Genomic DNA, 23,236 nt, shown 5'->3' on the forward strand with positions numbered 1-23,236 from the left:
ATGACAAATCATACCCGAACTTCCAGGCCGCAGCTCCGCAAAAAAATAGAACATGTCCTATTCTTGTCCGCGGACAAGAATAGGCAGTTCTATAGGGGGTGCGGGCCGGGTGTATTGCGGATCCGCAATACACTACGGACGTGTAAATGGATCCTAAAACATAGATTACTTAGTAGAAAGAGGAGAGTGGTGATTCAAAATAAGCTAGAAAATAGGGCTGCATGCAACACTTTTTTTTCAGTAAAAAGACAGACACCATGATTGGGCACGGTTGGAGTCGGTCGCGTGATGGATTCATCACACCATGCGCATATGAATTATTGTCACTGGTATGATTATCTTCAAAACCTCTATGGCCATATCTTTATTTTTTTAAACAAAGTCTTTTTTATTGACAAGAATAATGTAAGAATTCACATTGGACATAAGGTCATATCAAAATAAACCTCTGTGGCCATTTCTAGAGCTACTACTCCTAACTTGCAGGTGCTACTACTCCTATGCATGGGTTTGGGGGTCAGGAGGCTCAGCTGTTGGCCGAACAAGCTATCTAGGGCCTCATGCACACGACCATCTCCGTATTGCAGTCCTCAAACCATGGATCTGCAAAATACAGATACCTTCCATGTTCAATCCACATTTTTCTCACTTCCATCACTAGTTATGACGATTCTTGTCTGCAACATGGACAAAAATAGGACCTGTTCTATAATTTACAGATGCAGACAGCACACGGATGACATCCATATGCTATCTGTTTGTTTTTGGGTACCTGCCTAAAACAGCATAGGTCGGAAATATACACCGCCCATCTGTGTCGGTGACGTCACTGGGCTCACTGCTAGGCGGAAGTCTCCACCTAGCACAGTGAGGAGAAGCCCGGTACCGGCAGTAAACAGACCTTATATTCCGCGATGCAAGGGGGAGCATGAGAGCTAGGAGATGCTCAGATGCTTCACTCAAAGCGTTAATGAGTAAAGAAGAGGTTATAAACAGGTTCAGCTCAGAACACAGATAACCCCTTTAAGTGAAATGTCTTTTATTTTTTAATTGGAGACCTAGAACTAGTTTCCTGACATATGGCGATTATTCATGACACGCCACAATATCATGTTAGCTTGCCAGGATTGGGCACTTCAATCATGTAAGGTGATGATACAGTGGACAACATGTAACTAAAGTCTATTGTAAACCCAAGCACCCGGAGGCCAAGGAGCAGCGGTGGAGGAATGTCGTATATCACTAATTGTTTTTTTTTAATGAGCATTACTATAGGGTCGTTCACGAATCAGCCTAAATGCAGAAAGAACATCAAGTACAAATTCAGAAGCATTTTTTTTACTATTACATTTTACTCATTTTGAGCTAAAATAGGATTTTTTGTGCTTACCTGTAAAATCCTTTTCTCGCCGAGTTCATTGGGGGACAAAGCTCCCAAGGTCTTCTGTGTCCCCCAATGATACGAGCAAGAAAACAGAAAGCTGTATCTCAGAAATCGCTGAACATTTTGAATAAAGACCAATTGAAAACAAAAAATATTTTCTCGCTCGTATCATTGGGGGACACAGGTCTCATTGTCTTCTGTGTCCCCCAATGAATTCAGCGAGAAAAGGATTTTACAGGTAAGCACAAAAAATCATATTTTCTTTGAATCCCGTCATCTGACAGGTCATATGTAGCTTATATCTGATCTTCTGACGTCCTAAACACTTACTTAAGCTATATTCTTATTAGTTTGATACGAATATGGCTATAATAAGTGTTTGAGGTCAAGAGATCAGAGCTACACATAAGCCATCAGATGATGAGATACAAAGAAAATGACAGCTTGGAAACAGACTGATTCTTAACCCCTGTAACTCTGATTAGCTGAAAATTTGTAAAAAAAAAGACCAATAAAAAAAAAAAATGATGTCCAAAATGAGTAAAATGCAATTATATAAAAAAAATTGCCCAGAAGGTGTCCACAGCCTTTAAGAAACATACATATGAACTTCTGCAATAGTTATTCAAAGTACTAGGGCTTGCTCACATCTGCGTCAAAGGCTCAGTTCAGGGCCTTCACAGCAGAGTCTGCCAAAAAGAGTGGACAAAAAAGTCCTGCATGCAGGACTGTTTTTTTCCAGTTAAAAAGGGGACTCTCCAATGAACCTCCATTATAGTCAATGGGGTCTGTTCAGCTCCATGCCGTTCAGTTATATGTTGAATCTGGCATTTCTGTTATTTTTCTTGATCTGCTCCTCTAATGGAAATGATTAAAGGGGTTCTGCACTTTGTTTTAACTGATTATCTATCCTCTGGATAGATCATCAGCATCTGACCGGCGGGGGTCAGACACTCGGGGCCACCGCCGATCAGCTGTTTGAGAAGGAGCGCCGCGGCCTTCTCACTGTTTACCGCTGGCCCAGTGACGTCACGACTAGTATCAACTAGCATGGGCGGGGCTAAGCTCTGTTTACGTGAATGGAGCTTAGCCCCGCCCAGGCTAGTTGATACTAGTCGTGACGTCACTGCGACGGCGGTAAACAGCGAGAAGGCCGCGGAGCTACTAGAGCGCCGCTGCCTTCTCAAACAGCTGATCGGCGGGGGTCCTGGGTGTCGGACCACCGGCAATCAGATGCTGATGATCTATCCAGAGGATAAATCATCAGTTAAAACAAAGTGCAGAACCCCTTTAATGTTGGTGTGAACATGACCTAAGCCACTGTGGTTTCTTTTCGACAGAAATACACAAAACTAGATTTCTAGAACTGAAAAAAGAAACCACACAATTTTATGACCCTGAGACCAGCAAAGACCTCAACAACTCTTACCTGCTGGAGAGTTTCCTCCACCATTCTCTCCTGTTCTTCATCCTGCAGTCTCCTTAGAAAGCGCTTCTTTTCCACACGTTCCTCACTCTTTAAGGAAGCTTCCATTTGCTGTTCTTGGTTCAGTTTCTTAATTTGGTCCTCCCGAATAAATTCTTGGCGCCTAGCTTCTGCCATCATCTTCTCCCTCTGACCGTAGGTCATGCCTCTCTTTGAAACCTCATAAGGAAAGCATATGGAGATCACTTAGTAACGGTATGTATTCTGTGCCTCCATGATCATAACAATGGCAAACACTCCCTAGGATTATCTTTATTTTAAAGGGACGGTGTAGTATTATGTATTTGTAAAGAGACTGTCCCAGCTATAGGCCATCAATGTGTAATCAGTGGGGAGCCAATCTTTGAGGCTAGTGATTGGCTGCATTAGTCACGTGTTGTCGAAGTGCTGTCGCCTGAGGCCTCTTGCACACAAACATATTTTCTTTCCGTGTATGTTCCGTTTTTTTTTTTGTTTTTGCGGACCGTATGCGGAACCATTCATTTCAATGGGTCCGCAAAAAAACGGAAGTTACTTTGAGTGCATTCTGTTTCCATATCTCCATATTTCCATTCCGCAAAAAAATAGAACATGTCCTATTATTGTCCGCATTACAGACAAGGATAGGACTGTTCTATTAGAAGTCAGATGTTCAGTTTTGCAAAATACGGAATGCACGCGAATGTCATCCGTATTTTTTGCGGACCGCAAAATACATACAGTCGTGTGAAAGAGGCCTGAAAACAGACAACCCGATTAAACAGCAGGTGCCACCAGCAATGCTGTGCAGGAGAAATGACAAAGGAACCTCCATCCCTCCATGGTGCTTGATAAAGACTACCACGTAGTCGAAACATCACCTTTTTTTTTGGACTATGTAGTTGCACATTGTCCCACTATGAATAAAGATACATGTCCGGAGATGCTGCCGTCAAGACTGTCTCTATATGAAAAGTTTTGATCAGTGAGGATCTAAGTGCTGAGACCCCCACCGATCTTTAGCGGACAGCGGAAGGCTCATATAGCGAGTTCTCTCTCCTTGTTGCAGGAGATAGGCTTGTAGCTTGTCTTCAGCAGCGAGGAGAGAGAGAGCGTGCTATGCCAGAGCCTCCTCTCTCCTCCTTCTAGCGATCAGTGGCGGTCTCAGCACTCAGCCCCCTCCAATCAAAACCGTTAGTATGTCGCTATGACAAATTAAACGTTTTTTATTTTTTTTAAATAGACAGACACATTAAAAGGGATGTTTAGGATCAGAAAAACATGGCTGCCTTCTTCCAAATACGCACATTGTTAATTAGTGATAACAAAATGAAAATGCTAAATAGGAGGAGATTCACATTTTCATTTCAATATAGTCCTATGTAATTAAAAACTTAATTTGTATCCCATACTGGCTAAGATAGCCCCCCAAATGAGGGTAGCAAGTGGTTAAATACTTTACCAAGCAGGAATTACCGCTGTGGATACTGCAGACGACATTCTCTTCAAGGTAATGATGTAATTACATGTAATATGTGGACAGGTGTGGCACGGTTTTTAAAGGGAACCAGCAATGTTTTTGTAATCCTGAGCAATCTTTTAAAATGTGATCAGTGATGGTCTGTGGGAGTCGAAGTGACTAAAAACAGCAATTCAAAACCCCCACTGATCTGTAGAAGAAGGAGCACATTGCACTCTCTCATCACTGCAGGAGATAGAAATAGAGATGGGCCCATAGTCTTTCTAATGAGCACGTATCGCGTCCTCTCCTACATGGAGCTTTTTTTCTTAATGCCCCATGAACACGTGATGTCTTAGCCCCCCCCCCCCCTTTAATCTAACCATCCAGATGCTGCAATCGCCCATGGCAACTGGAGCGTTAGAGCTGTTTCACTCGAGCGAGTCCACTGCGGGAATCATGCTCTGTGTGTGAGCGGGATCCTCCGTTCTGGACTTACAGAAGCGCAGGGCATTATACTGACTTATAATGCCGTGTGCCTCTGCTTGACCTTACTGCTACAGGATCATACCGACAGCTTTATGTCACTGTGATTCTGTAGAAGTAAGGTCAAGCACAGCATTATAAATCAGTATACGGGCTCATGAACATGAACGTGCAGTGTTTTGCGGTCCTCAAATTGTGGATCCGCAAAACACAGACGCCGCCCGTTTGCCTTCCGCAATTCGCACAACGGAAAGGGCGGCCCTTTATCATGAGCATGAGCCCTTAGTCCACTTGATTGCGAAGCCGGCATCTCCTTCTGTCTTGATCTTAGCTGTGTGGAGGAACAGGACCTGTGGTGACGTCACTCCGGTCATCACATGATCCATCACCATGGTAAAAGATCATGTGATGGATAATGTGATGACCGGAGTGACGTCACCACAGGTCCTGTTCCTCCACACAGCTAAGATCAAGACAGAAGGAGATGCCGGCTTCGCGATCAAGTGGACTAAGGTGAGTTAAATGTATACATTTTTTAACCCCTCCAGCGCTATTGTACTATGCATTCTGTATTCAGAATGCTATTATTTTCCCTTATAACCATGTTATAAGGGAAAATAATACAATCTACAGAACACCGATCCCAAGCCCGAACTTCTGTGAAGGAGTGCAAAACGCATTACAATGTTTTGCACTCGTGCGGAAAAATTGTGCGTGTTCCCGCAACGCACCCACATGTTTTCCCGCAACGCCCGTGTGAAAGAGGCCTAAGGCTGCTAGAAAGCTATGGGAAGGGTTACAAAGGTGAAATGTTGACTGACAGACTCCCTTTAAGAATGCTATTATTTTCCCTTGTAACCATGTTATAATGGGAAATAATACAGTGAATACACTTTAATGGGGTCCGGGGTTGCTTTCATCCCCATCATCTCCTAGCAACCATGCGTGAAAATTGCACCACATCTGCACTTGCTTGCGGATGCTATGCGATTTTCACGCAGACCCATTCATTTCTATGGGGCCTGCGTTGCGTGAAAAACGCAGAATACAGAACATTTATTTCTATAGGATCACAGCTACACTGCGATGCCCCTGAAATCCTGGCCGGGACCAGTGTCACCACGTAGCTATACCTTAATCCTTTTTGCACCTTAAAGGGAACCTGTCGTCAACTTCATGCTGCCCATACTAACGGCAGAATAAAGTACAGACAGGTGAGATTATATCAGCGCTCTGTCTGTCATTTAAGTTACAAGTAAGTGGTTGCCGAGAACCAACATCACAATCATTGCAGACTGGGCCTGGAAAAGAGTCCCGGCCACCGGAGAAGAGTCCTGGTTATTCATGAATTCCTGCTCTCCTGCCCACCTGCTGGTGGCTGACAGGCTTCTACCTAGTTTTCTCCCTTTCTCTCTAGGAGAGAACTGCCAATCATCAGCAGATGGGCGAGGAGAGAGGAGATTATGAATAACCAGGACTCTTCTCAGGCAGATTTGACTCTTTTCAAGGCCTGGGCTGCAATGATGATGATGCTGGTTCTCGGCAACCACTTACTTTAGCTCATGAGTGACACACCGCTGACATCAGCATTTCTGTCACTACTTTACGCGGTCCTTAGTGAGGTCAGCATAAAGTTGATGACGGGTTCCCTTTAAACCCCCTTTTTGATCTTATTATTTGCAGGACCCTCAGTGGAGAGAGCAGCTGTCCATCTCAGGTGGTTACTAGACTGGATCAAGTTCAAGGCTACATACAGGAGGGTCTCTAGTAAGCACAGCTGCCCTGGGGGGGGGGGGGGGGTGCTCTGATATCCAGGGGTAATACACCAGGAGCGCCCTCTTTACTCTTTTTTTCTTTTATACATGATTTTTCTATATTTCTTCCATACCTGTCCATGGGATGTGACCCTGCACCTCTGTCCTGTTCATCCCAGTTGAGCTGACCTGCAGTACCAGACACAACCCATGGACAGGTGTGGCGCTGCTTCTAGGGTGACCCCAGACAAGCCCTTTAAGCTTGTAATGGCCGTGGGGTCGCTTTATATCCTGCTAGGATACCTGATGGGGTATAGACAGACTCTGTACACCCTCCATGTTACATTACACATATTACCGCCACGACACCGTTCCCCCCGTGGGTAAAATCTAACACAGCCCCCGTGATGTCATTGTCGCAGAATTTTCCTTTCTTACCATCATCGCTGCGACGGCCCAGAACCCGCCACTTCTTCCTGAGCCTCCGCTCCTGTTTGACCACGTTACTCAGGTAACCAAATCTCCAAGGATTCTCCCCGCCCCTTTTCTCACACGTGACCGTCTAACTACTTGCCAGAAAACTGTCGCCGCAAAGCGAGTGACGTCGCCATGTTTTTGGTTCAACAGCTACAGTGTCAGAGATCAATCTACGTAAAAAAAATAGTATTATTATTTACTAGCGCCATCTAGTGAGCGCCGTGTGTAAATACACAGTCTCGCTGCTTTACTTGTCCCGCCTGAGCCTATGGAAAGGTCACATGACGTGGATGGGCGTGCCTACCCTCGTAAGAGCGAACGGTTCCCGGCATGCATCTGTGTGAGCAGAGTTTATAATCGCGTGCGGTTCCCCCGCCTTGATGGTATGTAATGTGAATGTGGGCCTATCTGTATGTTGTGAAGCTAACGGGAATGAAAGGTTTTCAGATAATTTGGGCGGTGCTTGTATTGCTATGGTGTCAGTCAGGGTCCCGGGTACAGCAGAATGCTCTATGTAGTGCTGACACTCCTGGTCATTGCTCCTCTACTTCAACATCTGAATGAGAGCTTACCTCAGGATAGTCCATCACTAGCTGAGCAGTGGGTGTCCAGCACTGGCAGTACACAGGAGCTACACCCCAACAGCTGGTCAGCAAGGTGCTGGACCCCACAGGTCAGCTAGTCATGGCCGATCCAGTAATAGCTGGGCAAACCCTCTAAAGAGAACCTGTCATCGGATGCCAGTTTCTGTCAAAACTCATAGTTAATTTTCTGGCTTGTGCGAAAGTAGGAAACCCCTTTAAGGGCTCATGCTCACGAGCGTTCTTGCTCATTGCGCGTATTGTGGACCGCAATATATGAGCACTGGACGTGTGCACTGCGCTTGCAGCCAGACTGCCAGACATGACCGAGATGGGACTTCACCTATCTTTTTGCGGTGTGGAGGCACATATCGGAAGCCCACAGAAGCACAGCAAAACGCTTCCATGGGCTTCTGATACGTAAAAGATGGAACATGTTCTGTCTTTGGCTGTATGTTGCAAATCGTGGACCCATTCAAGTCATTGAGTCTGCAAGCGGATTGCACGCGGCCGGTGCCCATGCATTGTGGAACTGGCTGACCTGTTCCATGTGCACTTGGCAGCTGAGGGCATCTGGGTAGGTCCCATGTTAATATGGGCCCGCATTGCTGAGAAAAATAAACTTTTAATATATGCAAAGGGGGCGTTTCTGTTACACCTGGAGGCTCAGCTCTCTCTGCAACTTCTGCTCCCTCTCCACTTTGACTAGGCGGGCGTGATAATGTTTTCACTGCCTGGCCCTGTCATAGTGGAGAGGGCGTAGCAGTTGCAGAGAGAGCTGAGCCTCCAGGTGTAACAACACCTCTGTTGGTTCTAGATTGAAGCTCATTTGCATCATCATTGCATTTGCATTATTTCTAAGAAAAAAAAACAAAAAACATTATTTTCCAAACCCAGCCGGTGCTCTTAAAGGGGTTTTGCACTTTGTTTTAACTGATGATCTATCCTCTGGATAGATCATCAGCATCTGATCGGCGGGGGTCCGACACCCAGGACCGCCGCCGATCAGCTGTTTGAGCAGACAGCGGCGCTCCAGCAGCAACCTCTATTGAATGGTTCGGTCACACTACCTATCGAGCTCGATCGTATACACAGAGCTCTGGGGCCTAAATCGATAGATCCAGCCAGGCCACGCGACATTGTATGCGGTGTCGACTTTTACAAAATCAAAGAAGCCATCTTGAATGCTGCTCGTCAGGCAGAGAAAGTGGAGATTGAAGGATCTCAGATCCAAATTATGCCTTACCTCTCCAGAAGAACACTTCAACTTCGCAGAGCGGTGCAGCCTATCCTTACCCTGCTAAAAGACAAGGACATTGCCTACTCCATGCAAAGAAGGATGGAAGATCGGCGACATTCCGTGATCAGGCGAACCATTCCAGGTTTCTAGAGACTTTCTCACTACCTCAGGTCTCCCTTCTGGACTGGCCGACAGTCCCATCTTCGCTGCACATGCCAGATAGGGAGCAATAGTCCAAGGTGTCCCCAAGATCATCGAAACAGAGGAAGACATCTTGATGGACTCCTTGTTTATTAACCTACATTCGCATCTAATGCATCTATACAAGGGGCCTGACATTGTTCCCTCCCGCAGAGCAACATTGTGCTCCTTACTGTTTACAATGTTGGTAGGAAGTTTGTAATTCCCATATGCTTCAATTACTTTATTTGAGGTTTATACCTTTTAGGTTGGTTGATGTATGCTATTGATGGATAGTTTTGTTAATTTAATATGAATGTGGTTCAGGACTGGTGCAGGGTTACCCTTAATAATTTCCAAGTTATCGGAGTTGTGTGTTTAAGCAGATGTCTCACAGGAGCTGTTTGACCTATTTGTCTTGTCCCCCTGTTTTTGTTTTGTCTGTTCTTATAATGTTAATGGTCTAAATGACCCTGCTAAGAGAAATCAAATTCTGCATAGCCTTCATAAGCAGAGGGTCTCTATAGCTCTTCTGCAAGAAACCCACTTTAAATCTGGGCATGTACCTACCTGCAAAAATAGATATTTCTCGGAATGGGTTCATAGCACATTCCCGGAGTCCAAATCCAGAGGGGTGTCTATAGCTTTACACAAGTCGACCCCTTGTAATATTTTAAGTTCTGAAATAGATAAGTTGGGTCGATATCTCTTCCTTAAGTTGTCTGTGCATGCTAAAACATTGGTAATAGCGAATGTCTATGTTCCTAAGAGACACCTACAACACCTTAAACTTGTTGACATATGGCGAATTCTCTATCCTACAGTTAGAGATTACACTTTCTTCTCTGCCTCTCACAACTACTATCGTCTTGACTATCTTCTCTAACTATCTTGACTATCTTCTCCTTTCTCACTCCCTCCTGGATGCTCGCCCTTCTGCTGGTATTGAACCGGTTCTTTTCTCTGACCACTCCCATATCTGGGTGACCTTGGAAATTGGGGACCATACCTGCTCCCAGGGTTCTTGGAAACGAAATGATAACATACTTAAAGACCCGGTTTGTGTGGCTGATGTTAAAGCTGCTATTTCAGACTTTGTGGAGGTTCATAAAACCGATCCCTCAAGTCCAACCATTCAGTGGGAGGCCTTGAAGTGCATGCCTCTAGATAAAAAAATGAGAGTTGAGCAGATAAGGTCTTTACTGCAGAAACTGGCTGTTCAGGAACAGTCATAAGGGCTCTCTCTCTTCAGTGGTGTATCAAGAGTTATATGACACACATTTGGCTCTTAAGAAGACTATTGACCAGAAGTACCTGGGAGCCAGAGATGGACTCCAAAAGCTTTTCAATGGTCAGGGATATAAGTGCGGTAGATTGCTAGCAAGAGCTCTGAGGCCAAGACCAAACTCCTCCTATATTTCCTCCCTTAATAGGCGAGACGGGGGTCGTGCTCATGCTACAGGGGATATTTTGCGAGAATTCCAAACATATTATGAGGAGCTCTATAACCTGAGAGGGAAGTATGCAGATCTTCACTTAGACGTTAAAACACAGAAAATTAGGAATTACATATCTGGTCTGCTGGGCCCCCAATTTTTAGAAGAACACAGGGATATACTAGAAGGGGAAATATCAGTTCACGAGGTACAGTGCAACATTAAAAGATTAGTGGTCGGGAAATGCCCTGGCCCAGATGGCTACACGCCCCGTTTTTATCAGAAATTCCTCGAGGACATCTTGTCACGAGGGTGTAAAGAACCACGCCTTACTCCGTTATACCCGGGGTCAGGAAGTCGCAGCGGTTGGCTGTGCGCTCTATGTAAGATAGGGCTGTTTCCTTATGGTAACTTTCTGGGTTTGCTTTGCAATCCTTTTTGGCTCACTCAGGGATCCGTAGCTCCTTCTCCTCAGCTGTTCCTTGTCTAGCATTCCCAACCTCCTTATATTCCCCTCTCACACTTCTCTGGTTGCCAGATATAGAGCTTCCTGCCTGGACTTCTATACTGACCCACTGGAGCTGTGTTGCTGCGTTCTCTGGTTGTTAGTCCAGAACGTTTCCCTCCAGATCCCTGTTGGACCTTTGTGGTCTGCTGTGGTCGCCCACCTGGGTTTATGTGTTTGTCTGTCCTCTCCCTGGTGTTTCCCTCTTAGTGTCAGTGGTGCGGACTAGCGATCCCACCGGCCCGTTCACTATCTGGGGCTCATTTTAGGGAAAGCCAGGGTTTAGGCACGTGATCGCCGCACGGGTGAGGAACCCGTCTAGGGACGTCAGGGCAGTCAGGTTCCAGCCGCAAGGTGAGTCAGGGGTCACCACCTTTCCCTCTCCCTTGGGCAGGGCTTTCCCTTTTCCCTCCCTGTGTGTGACGCCGGTCATTACATTATATCTGGCCCTTATTTTGTGTAGGTAAAAAAAAAATTATTTTTATTTTTTTACCTACTTAGAATCCAGTATGGATCCAATTGCTGCTCTGTCCAAACAATTTCATGGCCTGTCTTTGGAGGTGGCAAGATTGAAGGCGTCGGTCCTCCAGCAACAGCAGCAATTACAACTGACCGCAAGCCCAGCGGTTGCTACTAGTAACCAGGTTGTTGCGGAACCCAAGGTCCCTCTCCCTGACAGATTTTCTGGGGGAAGGGACAAGTTTTTGACATTCCGTGAGGCCTGTAAATTATATTTTAAACTGCGCCCTTACTCCTCTGGTAATGAAGAACAGCGGGTGGGGGTTGTTATTTCCCTGCTGCAGGGGGACCCGCAGTCCTGGGCATTCTCTTTACCCACTGATGCCCAGGCTCTTCGGTCAGTGGATGAGTTTTTCGGGGCCTTGGGTCTCATATATGACGACCCTGACCGAGTCGCACTGGCTGAATTAAGATTACGGAGACTCCTACAAGGAGAGCGGCCGGTAGAGGAGTATTGCTCTGACTTCCGTAGGTGGGCTACGGATACCCAATGGAACGACCCGGCTCTCAGGAGTCAGTTCTGCTCTGGGTTATCCGAAAGGGTTAAGGATGCGCTTGCATTATATGAGACCCCCTTTTCCCTTGATGCGGTTATGTCCCTTTCTATCCGAATAGATAGACGCCTTAGGGACAGGTTGAAAAAACCGGAGCAATTGGTAACCCCTCCCAAGCAGCAGTTAGTCTGTACGGACTTAGACGAGCCTATGCAGCTAGGAGAAACCACTCGTCAGGTTCGTCCTCCTGAGGTTCGCTGTAGGTGTGGGGTTTGTTTTTTTTGTGGGGAGAGGGGTCATTTCATTAATGTCTGTCCTTCTTTCCTCAGAAATAAAAGACCGTCGGAAAACTACTAACCCCAGGCTGTGTGGAGGATGTCAGCCGGGGGGTATATGTTTCCTCTATACGTACATCACAATTTGTGTTGCCAGCGGTTATTGTTTTTGGTGATAAGACAGAGACTATTTCTTTCTTTTTAGACAGTGGAGCAGGGGTAAATTTGATAGATGCCCATTTTGCCCGCACTATGGGTTTGTCTCTCTGTACGCTACAGAGACCTATTCCCATATTCGCTATTGATTCTGCTCCTTCTGTCTCAGAGAAACCTCACCCACATTGTTCATAATTTACACCTTCGGGTAGGGGACCACCAAAACGAGATGCTTACATGTTATGTTCTGGAGGGGCTTCCCACTCAGGTAGTGCTGGGCCTTCCCTGGTTGGTAGCGCACAATCCAGTGGTGGATTGGCAGGCCAGGGAGATATCGGAGTGGAGTGAGCATTGCAGAGAAAATTGCTTAAATAGCAATTGCTTAGTCGCCTCCATAACTACCCTACCTACATTTATTTTGGATTTTGAGGACGTTTTTTCTGAAAAGGGTTGTCGGAAGTTACCACCTCACCGTCCTTATGATTGCCCGGTTAACCTTATTCCCGGCGCAAAATTACCCAAGACCAGGTTATATAATCTTTCGGGTCCAGAGAGACAAGCTATGAAAGATTATATCTCCGAGAGCTTGGCTAAGGGACACATCAGACCCTCTGGCTGCAGGGTTTTTCTTCGTTAAAAAGAAAGATGGGGGTCTGCGTCCTTGCCTAGATTTTCACGAATTAAATTGGATAACCATCCGAGACCCATACCCTCTTCCTCTCATTCCTGACCTGTTTAACCAGATTGCGGGTGCTAGGTGGTTCTCCAAACTTGATCTTAGGGGGGCCTACAATCTGATTCGTATCAAGGAGGGGGATGAGTGGAAGACAGCTTTTAACACCCCTGAGGGGCATTATGAAAATCTAGTTATGCCTTTCGGTCTGACCAATGCTCCTGCCGTCTTTCAACATTTCGTTAATGACATTTTTAGTCATCTAATCGGCAGGTTTGTGGTAATATACCTAGATGATATTTTAATTTATTCGTCTGATCTGAGAACACATGAGGTGCATGTCAGACAAGTACTGCAGGTCCTACGGACAAATAAATTATATGCTAAAATTGAAAAATGTTTCTTCGCCGTTCAAGAGATACAATTCCTAGGTTATTTTTTATCTGCTTCAGGTTTCCATATGGATCCTAGGAAGGTCCAGGCAAGTTTAGATTGGGATCTTCCTGAGAACCTCAAAGCACTGCAACGGTTCTTGGGCTTTACGAATTTCTATAGGAAATTCATTAAAAATTATTCAGTTATTGTAAAACCCCTTACTGACATGACTAGGAAGGGGACTGATTTTTCTAAATGGTCTGACGCCGCTAAAGTTGCTTTTTCCTCTCTCTAAGGCCCCATGCACACGGCCGTGTTTCACGGCCATGTGCAGGCCGTGGAACCGCGGCCTGGATCCCTCCTGAGAGCAGGAGCGCACGGCGTCACTGGTTGCTATGACGCCGTGCGCTCCCTGCTGCCGGCACAGTACAGTAATACACTGGTATAGATCATACCAGTGTATTACTGTATTGCGGCGGCAGCAGGGAGCGCACGGCGTCATAGCAACCAGTGACGCCGTGCGCTCCTGCTCTCAGGAGGGATCCAGGCCGCGGTTCCACGGCCGTGAAACACGGCCGTGTGCATGGGGCCTAAAAGAGAGGTTTACCTCGGCACCTGTACTAGTCCAACCTGATGTCTCTCAGCCTTTTATTGTTGAAGTCGATGCGTCAGAGGTGGGAGTGGGGGCGGTGCTGTCTCAGGGTCCGTCTCCTGGCAAATGGTGTCCTTGTGCTTTCCATTTTAAAAAAACTATCTGCATCAGAAAAGAACTACGATATTGGGAATAGGGAACTATTGGCTATTAAACTTGCGTTTGAAGAATGGCATCACTTTTTAGAGGGGGCAGTCCACCCCGTCACTGTGATTAGGGACGACAAAAATCTTCTGTACCTTGAATCAGCTAAGCGTCTCACTCCTAGACAAGCTAGGTGGTCGCTATTTTTTTTTTTTTACCAGGTTTAACTTTGTTATTACCTATCGTCCTGGGGCAAAAAATACCAAGGCAGATGCACTATCTCGTTGTTTCCCTGGAGGGGGTAATGTGAGTGATCCGGTACCCATTTTTCAAAGAGGAGTGGTTGTTTCTGCGGTACACTCTGCTCTGGAGGGGAAGGTGTTAGAGGCCCAGGGGGACGCCCCGGTCTCTTGCCCCTCAGAGAAAGTGTTTGTACCGTTGAGCCTGTGTTTCGAATTATTAAAGGAACATCATAATTCGGCATTTGCTGGGCACCCGGGTAGTAAAGCAACCTTGGAGCTATTGTCTCGTCGTTTTTGGTGGCCAAGGTTGCGTCAGGATGTATTGGATTTTGTGTCTTCTTGTTCTACCTGTGCGCGCGCAAAAGTTTTGCATACACGTCCTGCAGGGTCTCTATTACCACTCGTCATTCCCAATAGACCATGGACACATCTGTCAATGGATTTTATCACTGACTTACCTTTGTCTGCGGGTAAAACAGTTATTTTGGTAGTAGTGGACAGGTTTAGCAAAATGGTACACTTCATTGCGTTACCCGCACTACCTAATGCTAAGACTCTTGCTCAGGTATTCATCAGTTAAATCGTGAAGCTTCACGGGGTCCCTTCCGATGTTGTTTCGGATCGGGGTACCCAGTTTATTTCTAAATTTTGGAAAGCTTTTTGTTCCAGTTTGGGGGTACACTTGTCGTTTTCCTCAGCTTTCCAACCAAAACCTTGAGACATATCTAAGATGTTTTGTGTCTGAAAACCAAGAGTTGTGGTCATCATATTTACCGTTAGCTGAGTTTGCCATAAATAATCGTCGTCGGGAATCCACTGGCAAGTCACCTTTTCTTGGTGCATATGGTTTTCATCCCCAATTCTGTACTTTCAAAGAGGGGGGGTCTTCTGGGGTTCCCGAAGAGGAACGGTTTTCGTCATCTCTTTCATGCAGAAGGTGCAAGCTAACTTGAAAAATATGGGAGGTAAATACAAATGCATGGCTGATAAGAGACGGTCGCCAGGTCCGGACCTACCAGTGAATGACTGTGTGGTTGTCTACTAGGAATATTAAATTAAAGGTTCCCTCTTGGAAACTGGGTCCTAGGTTCATTGGCCCTTACAAAATTATAGCCATCATCAACCCCGTGGCTTTTCGCCTGGAGCTACCTCAGACTTTTAAAATCCATAACGTCTTTCATAAGTCGTTACTCAAAAAATATGTTCCACCTCTAGAACCGTCACCGCTGCCACCCCCTCTTGTTGTTGTGGATGGTAATCTAGAGTTTCAGATATCCAAAATTGTTAATTCTCGTCGGGTCCGCCACTCTCTTCAATATCTGGTGCATTGGAGAGGTTACGGTCCCGAGGAAAGAATGTGGGTTCCTGCGTCTGAGGTAGAAGCTGACAGGCTAGTTCGGGCTTTTCATGCCTCTCATCCTGAGAGACCTGGTCCTGAGTGTCCGGAGGCCCTCGTAGAGAGGGGGGTACTGTCACGAGGGTGTCAAGAACCACGCCTGACTCAGTTATACCCGGGGTCAGGAAGTCGCAGCGGTTGGCTGCGCGCTCTATGTAAGATAGGGCTGTTTCCTTATGGTAGCTTTCTGGGTTTGCTTTGCAACCCTTTTTGGCTCACTCAGGGATCCGTAGCTCCTTCTCCTCAGCTGTTCCTTGTCCAGCACTCCCAACCTCCTTATATTCCCCTCTCACACTTCTCTGGTTGCCAGATATAGAGCTTCCTGCCTGGACTTCTATACTGACCCACTGGAGCTGTGTTGCTGCATTCTCTGGTTGTTAGTCCAGAACGTTTCCCTCTGGATCCCTGTTGGACCTTTGTGGTCTGCTGTGGTCGCCCACCTGGGTTTATGTGTTTGTCTGTCCTCTCCCTGGTGTTTCCCTCTTAGTGTCAGTGGTGCGGACTAGCGATCCCACCAGCCCGTTCACTATCTAGGGCTCATTTTAGGGAAAGCCAGTTTTAGGCACGTGATCGCCGCACGGGTGAGGAACCCGTCTAGGGACGTCAGGGCAGTCAGGTTCCAGCCGCAAGGTGAGTCAGGGGTCAGCACCTTTCCCTCTCCCTTGGGCAGGGCTTTCCCTTTTCCCTCCCTGTGCGTGACGCCGGTCATTACACATCTCCAGCCTCTTTACCAAAATGTGTAATTCCCTGGCAGAGGGATCTTCTTTCACTCCTCAGGCCCTGACTGCTCACATTTGTGTTATCCCTAAGCAGGGGAAGGACCCTTTGGTCTGTAGCAATTATCGTCCAATTTCCTTAATAAACGTTGATGTGAACATTTATGCTAGAATTTTAGCGGATAGACTGAAACCTTACTTACCCTCTTTGATTCACGAAGATCAGACGGGTTTTGTCCCAGGTCGGGAATCCAGAGACAACACTATCCGCTCTCTGGCCCTGAGCTCAAGTCAACCAAATCTCCTCTTTGCCTTCTCTCGGTTGATGCCAAGAAGGCGTTTGATCGTGTCGATTGGACCTTTCTGGGCGAATCTCTGAGGGCCTTTGGTCTAGGCCCAAATATGATTGGTAGAATTCTTGCTCTTTATCATGACCCCAGAGCTCAAGTTTGGGTTAACGGCTCTCTTTCAGCCCCTTTCCAGATACATAACGGTACAAGACAGGGATGCCCACTTCCCCCCCTGCTGTACGTTATGGTCATGGAATTCCTGGTTCCTGGCTAGAGCTCTCGGGGCTAATGAATCCATCAAGGGCCTTCAGATAGGGGATATAGAGTCCAAAATCGCAATCTATGCAGATGACCTACTCATATATTGCTCTGACCCAACAGTTAGCTTTCCCAATATTTTAGGGAGTTTTCGGCCTTCGGCGATCTTAGCAACTTTAAGGTCAACCTTCACAAGTCTGAGATACTTAACGTCACGCTTCCATCTAATTTGGTACATACCTTACAGTCCTTATTCCCCTTTCGTTGGTCACCCAGACACATTTCCTACCTTGGAACAGATATCCCCTCTAAGATTTCTCTTCCCTCTAAATTTTGCCCCACTTTTGGATGAAATAAAAAAGGATCTGGTGGCTTAGAAGAACCTTCCGTTATCATGGTTTGGGAGAATTCATACATTAAAAATGAATGTCCTATCGCGGATACTGTATCTCTTCCGCACTATCCCCATCCCTCTCTCGTGCAGTTTCTTCCGGGCTCTTAGATCACTGTTCCTGAAGTTCATCTGGGCGGGCTCCTCCCCCAGACTAGGTTGGCGCTATTTAGTCCGGCATAAGTCGATGGGTGGCGTGGGGGTCCCAGACCTTCAAAAATACCATAGAACGGCAATCCTCTCTTATGTGTTGGATTGGTTTCATAGCGGTTTATCCAGACGCTGGAATCAGTTTGAGAGGAGAGAGGTGGGCTATCCTGCCCAGAATTTGCTTTGGATACCTAAGGCTAAAAGACCCCCTGCACCTCCCCTCGATAACGTCGGGTATACTGCAGGTGTGGGACAGAATAGCTGTACCTTTTGGGTCTCTCCTCGTTCCCTGGCCCTACGACCCCTATATTTAACAATCCTGACTTCCCACTGGGAGTAAGAAGGCGTATGTTGTTAGGTCTCCAGAGTCAGGAGACTACGTGGGTGTCTCAGCTAATTGTGAATAAAACCATACACCCACTGGATTCTTTCCTGGAGGTTCATTCCCAGGGTGCCTGGTTGAGCTATGCTAGCTTGGTAAATTTCATATCTAAGTTGAGCCCCATGGAAGTACTTGCTAGGGACTTCACTCCTTTTGAATCTCTGTCTCCAATCTTTGCCACCTACACACTTAGTGTCTCTGGGCTACGGGCTGCTCCAGGAGGGAGTAGGGCCCCCTTCTTCCTTGCCTTATGTGAGGGCGTGGGAGAGGGAATTGGGCAAATCCATTTCCACTGAACAATGGGGAAAGGCATTCACTCGATCACATAAATCGTCAGTTAGCTGCAACTTACAAGAGAAGAATTTTAAGATCATGTCTAGGTGGTATAGGACTCCTAATCTCTTGCACTCTTTTTACCCGTCCTGTCCAAGCACCTGTTGGCGCTGTGTGCAAGAGCCAGGTACCATGGCCCATATCTGGTGGCACTGCAGTCGATTGATTCCTTTTTGGAATCAATCGATCTGTATGACCGGGTTAGTGGCACCCCTGCACAATGGACTCTGGAAGGGTCGTTGCTCTCTATGCTCCCTGGTTCTAAATCTACCCTGAAAAAGGGTCTCTTACGTTTTTTTCGTGCAGGCTGCTCGCTTGGTCATACCTAGATATTGGAAGACTACAACCACCCCACACTTCAGGGATTGGCTCAGTACCTTTGAAAAAAATCCATAGAATGGAGGAGCTTGTGGCGGAGGACGAAGGGAATGTTGCTAAATAACTCAAAGTATGGACCCCTTGGATTCTAGTGACTATCAGTTGTGGTTGAGCAGATTAGATGCCACTTTCTAAACTGTTTCTGGTTTATGTCAGCGCAGGATTACACCCCCCCCCCCCCCCCCTCCCTCGTCTTTGTCTTGGTGTTTTGTCATTTATATGTCTTAGTATCCTCCAGGGCTGGGAGTTCCTCTCTACTTGGGTGGCTTTTTGTTGTCATCTTCCTGGCTGCCTTATTGGCACATCTCATCCATTTTGAGTTTATGATTATCTATTGTATATGTGGTGCGTGATGCTTTTTCATGATATCCAAGACACTTCATTGTACCATCTGTGTCCTTCTCTTTTTGCTCTTTAATAAAAGATATTTAACAACTATAGGCCAGTAAGCCTGAGATAGTGGGAAAATTTATGGAAACCATACTTAAGGAGAGGATTGTGGAACATCTAAAATCCCATGGATTGAAAGATGAAAAAACAGCATGGGTTTACTTCAGGGATATCATGTCAAACTAATCTTATTGATTTTTATTTATTTTTTTGATTGGGTGACTAAAATAATAGATGGCGGAGGTGCAGTAGACATCGCTTATCTAGACTTTAGTAAGGCTTTTGATACTGTCCCACATAGAAGGCTTATCAATAAATTACAGTCTTTGGGCTTGGACTCCCATATTGTTGAATGGATTAGGCAGTGGCTGAGGGACAGACAATAGAGGGTTGTAGTCAATGGAGTATATTCAGACCATGGTCTTGTTACCAGTGGGGTACCTCAGGGATCTGTTCTGGGACCCATATTGTTTAATATCTTTATCAGCGAAATTGCAGAAGGCCTCGATAGTAAGGTGTGTCTTTTTGCTGATGACACAGAGATTTGTAATCGGGATGATGCTTCTGGAGGGATACACTAAATGGAAAAGGATTTAGGAAAACTAGAGGAATAGTCAAAAATCTGGCAACTAAAATTTAATGTTGATAAGTGCAAGATAATGCACCTGGGGCGTAAAAACCCAAGAGCAGAATATAAAATCAGTCATACAGTCCTAACCTCAGTATCTGAGGGAAGGGATTTAGGGGTCATTATTTCAGAAGACTTAAAGGTAGGCAGACAATGTCATAGAGCAGCAGGAAATGCTAGCAGAATGCTCGGGTGTATAGGGAGAGACATTACCAGTAGAGAGAGGGAGGTGCTTATGCCGCTCTACAGAGCACTAGTGAGACCTCATTTGGAGTATTGTGCGCAGTACTGGAGACCATATCTCCAGAAGGATATTGATTCTTTTGGAGAGAGTTCAGAGAAGAGCTACTAAACTAGTACATGGATTGCAGGATAAAACTTACCAGGAAAGATTAAAGGACCTTAACATGTATAGCTTGAAAGAAAGAAGAGACAGAGGGGATATGATAGAAACTTTTAAATACATAAAGGGAATCAACAAGGTAAAAGAGGAGAGAATATTTAAAAGAAGAAACACTGCTACAAGAGGACATACTTTTAAACCTTTGCCCCTCTAATTTAAAAGTAATATTAGGAAGTATTACTTTACTGAGAGAGTAGTGAATGCATGGAATAGCCTTCCTGCAGAAGTGGTTGCTGCAAATACAGTGAAGAAGTTTAAGCATGCATGGGATAGGCATAAGGCCATCCTTCATATAAGATAGGGCCAGGGCCTATTCATAGTAGTCAGTATATTGGGCAGACTAGATGGGCCAAATGGTCCTTATCTGCCGACACATTCTATGTTTTCTATTAAAGGGAACCTGTCATGCTCAACATGTTGTCTAAGCTGCAGGCATCAGATTATAGAGCATGAGGAGCTGAGCAGATTTACGGTATTTATAGTTTTATGGGAAAAAGTTCAGTAAAATCTTCAGTTGTAATCTATTAATTTTAAATTCCTGCTCATTCTGGGCTTTGAAGTGCCAGAGGTGGTCCTATCAGTAATGACAGCCTTCCCTCTTTGACTGTGTATCCACAGATAGCTGTCAATTAGAGATGAACGAATTTCAAAATATGAAATTCACTCATCTCTACTGTCAATCCCTGATAGGACCACCTCCTGGACTTTAAAGCTTAGAATGTGCTCATGGTAGATGTAAGGTGGATGCCCAAATGTTTGACATGGGTTTCACTCCTTTGAAACGGATATTGGGAAGTTGGTCGGGCTCTTAGTTTGACAGGTAGCTCTACATTCAAAATGTGAGATCTAGTTTCATTGATTTTATAATATGAAACCCAACCAAACATCTCCAATGAGGAAATCGCCGACGGCAAGGAAATTTCAGGATTCGTAATGGCAAGTGTCGGTGTATAAGCCAGTCTTATGGTGTTTTTTTAAATAGGGGACACAAATTATAATTATGGGCTGGATTTAACTAGAAACTATATTTTTGGGGGACAATCCCTTTAATAAACCATGTAAGCCTAGCCCACCCATCATCCATTCTGTAATTAGTGTAATAGTGTGCTGGGGTGTATCAACAGCACTGTTAGCCCAAACTAAGTGCATAGACCCAGGAACTAATTACACCAATGAGCTGTTGGCATGGCTAGAGTCATATGTGGTATTCCTTGATAGGATTTTGTTTCTGAGTTTGATAGACACATGGATTTTAATCATTACCTGTTAAGTTGTGTTTTAGGGTTTCTCTTTTTCTGTGATTAATAATGGGAAAAGCAACAGTTCTTGTATCTGGAGTGGGTCCCACTCCCCCCTTAGGCCCCTTTATAGCTGGATTGGCTGTATACCCCTATACTGTATCCTGCACCCTTTGTACAAGGAGTGTGTGTATGACTTTGATGCATGTTTTAGCTCCTAATTATTGCATGTATTAGGATATTAATAAAGTGTTTGATATATTCCTTATGTTTGTTTTTCAGAACACAAATCTAGTGACTACATAACTACTCACCGCACATGTCCAGCCTATTATCATGGAGAGTCAGCCTCATTCTTCTATGTCTGATGAACCAACGGAGGATAGTAACACATCTGCTGAAACAGCCCAAGGAAATGTAAGCCATGAACACAAGAAAAAATTAGGTGCCAGTAGTAGACCCTACAAACATAGAAATAAAGACAAGATACAGGAACGTATCCAAGAGAAGAAGCTGATTACCTGCAAGGAATGCGGAAAGCGGTTTTCTGAAGGCTCATGCTTAGCGCAGCATCAAAAAATACACCTTGGAGTGACCCCTTTTACCTGCTATGAATGTGGGAAAAAGTTCTTGCACAGAAGTAACTTGACAAGGCACCAAGACACTCATCTACGCCAAAAATACTATGGTGTCAAATCAACATTAATGAGACAGAAAAACAAAAATTGTCTGGAGTCATGGTGTGAGGACAACCTATAAAACAAAGAACAGTTCACAACTGAAGCATAATGTTTCCAGAGAAACTGGACATGAAAAGCCGACGATATACTGAAACCAAGGGTTTGTTCAAAAATGGCATAAGTTTATCATTATCGCTTTGTTGCAGGACAAATTTAATGCCCTCCATTCATACCACTTGATACTAGAGTGAAGATTTGAGAGGGGCTCTGGGATCTTTGAAGCAGACCATTGGAGCCAGGGGAAATGGAGCGGTGTAGAAAGGGGAAGGTGGCAACATGATGACACCATAACGACACTGTCCTTGGTGTAGGGTTGTTGGAGTTCTATTATTGTATTTCATACCGTTCGTTTGTATGATACTGTTTGACTCTTTGCTGTAATTGTTTTATTTGAATAAAGGACTTGAAAATTTAAAAAAGTTCTTCTGTAAGAACATGATTTTAAAGGGTTATTCCAACATTAAACTTTTGTATTCTGTGTTTGCCACAATAACACACCCTGCAAATGTTAAAATCCCTTTTTATTAAAAATTTCCTACCAGGGCTGAGCTTAGCAACTTGGTCACATGGTGCCCTCCCTGCACTTCCTTCTTGCTCAAAGAACACGTGCTATTCATTGTGCACGTGATCCTGGAGCTTCAGCACCACCTACCATGAACGTGTCAATCAAGCACTGATGACACCTTTCATGGACTGCCCCCTGCTCTCCATCCACAGTGCACCAGGGAATGTAAGCACAAGTGCACTGCAGCAGTGTCATACCCCCTTCCCCAAGCCAGGGGCATTTAGCTTGTGAATGGCCAAGTCGACTGCCCCACGCCACACCCTTCCTCAATCTCCTGGATGGCAGAGCGCCCCGTACCCGCCCCCATTTAGCTTCTGTATAGCCAAGCATCTGACATCCCTTCTGTCCATGCACCCTCCCCCCCAGCACCACAGTCCCACTCCACATCCCTTCTGTCCGTGAACACAACCCCCCCCCCCACCCCATTCATGTTCAAGATGGCCACGTGTGGCCCCACTCCACATCCCAGCAACCCGAAGCTTGAGGGTAAAAAGAGGGAGCTCCCTCCCTGCCCCATCAGGCCGCTGCGCTGTAGTGGCAATGTCCTGATTGTTACCATGGC

At 45.6% G+C, this 23,236-nt stretch overlaps 1 protein-coding gene and 1 long non-coding RNA gene across 2 annotated transcripts in view; one reads left to right on the plus strand and one right to left on the minus strand.

Moving 5' to 3' along the window:
- Window positions 1–7,137, minus strand: part of MNS1 (meiosis specific nuclear structural 1) — a 30,555-nt gene extending 23,418 nt beyond the window's left edge. The window contains exons 1-2 of the mRNA XM_044283287.1: window positions 6,966–7,137; window positions 2,814–3,029 (exon numbers count right to left, since the gene is read on the minus strand). Of these exons, the coding sequence (XP_044139222.1) occupies window positions 2,814–3,029; window positions 6,966–6,971 (222 nt within the window). The 5' untranslated portion in view covers window positions 6,972–7,137. The remainder of the gene's footprint in view (window positions 1–2,813; window positions 3,030–6,965) is intronic.
- Window positions 7,138–7,263: 126 nt separating this feature from the next.
- Window positions 7,264–22,528, plus strand: LOC122929654. Its single transcript, XR_006387994.1, has 2 exons — window positions 7,264–7,387; window positions 21,652–22,528. It is a non-coding gene; the product is annotated as an uncharacterized LOC122929654 (long non-coding RNA).
- Window positions 22,529–23,236: the final 708 nt, after the last annotated feature.

This window comes from Bufo gargarizans, chromosome 2, assembly GCF_014858855.1.
Source record: "Bufo gargarizans isolate SCDJY-AF-19 chromosome 2, ASM1485885v1, whole genome shotgun sequence".
In the NCBI taxonomy this organism is placed as follows: Eukaryota; Metazoa; Chordata; class Amphibia; order Anura; family Bufonidae; genus Bufo; species Bufo gargarizans.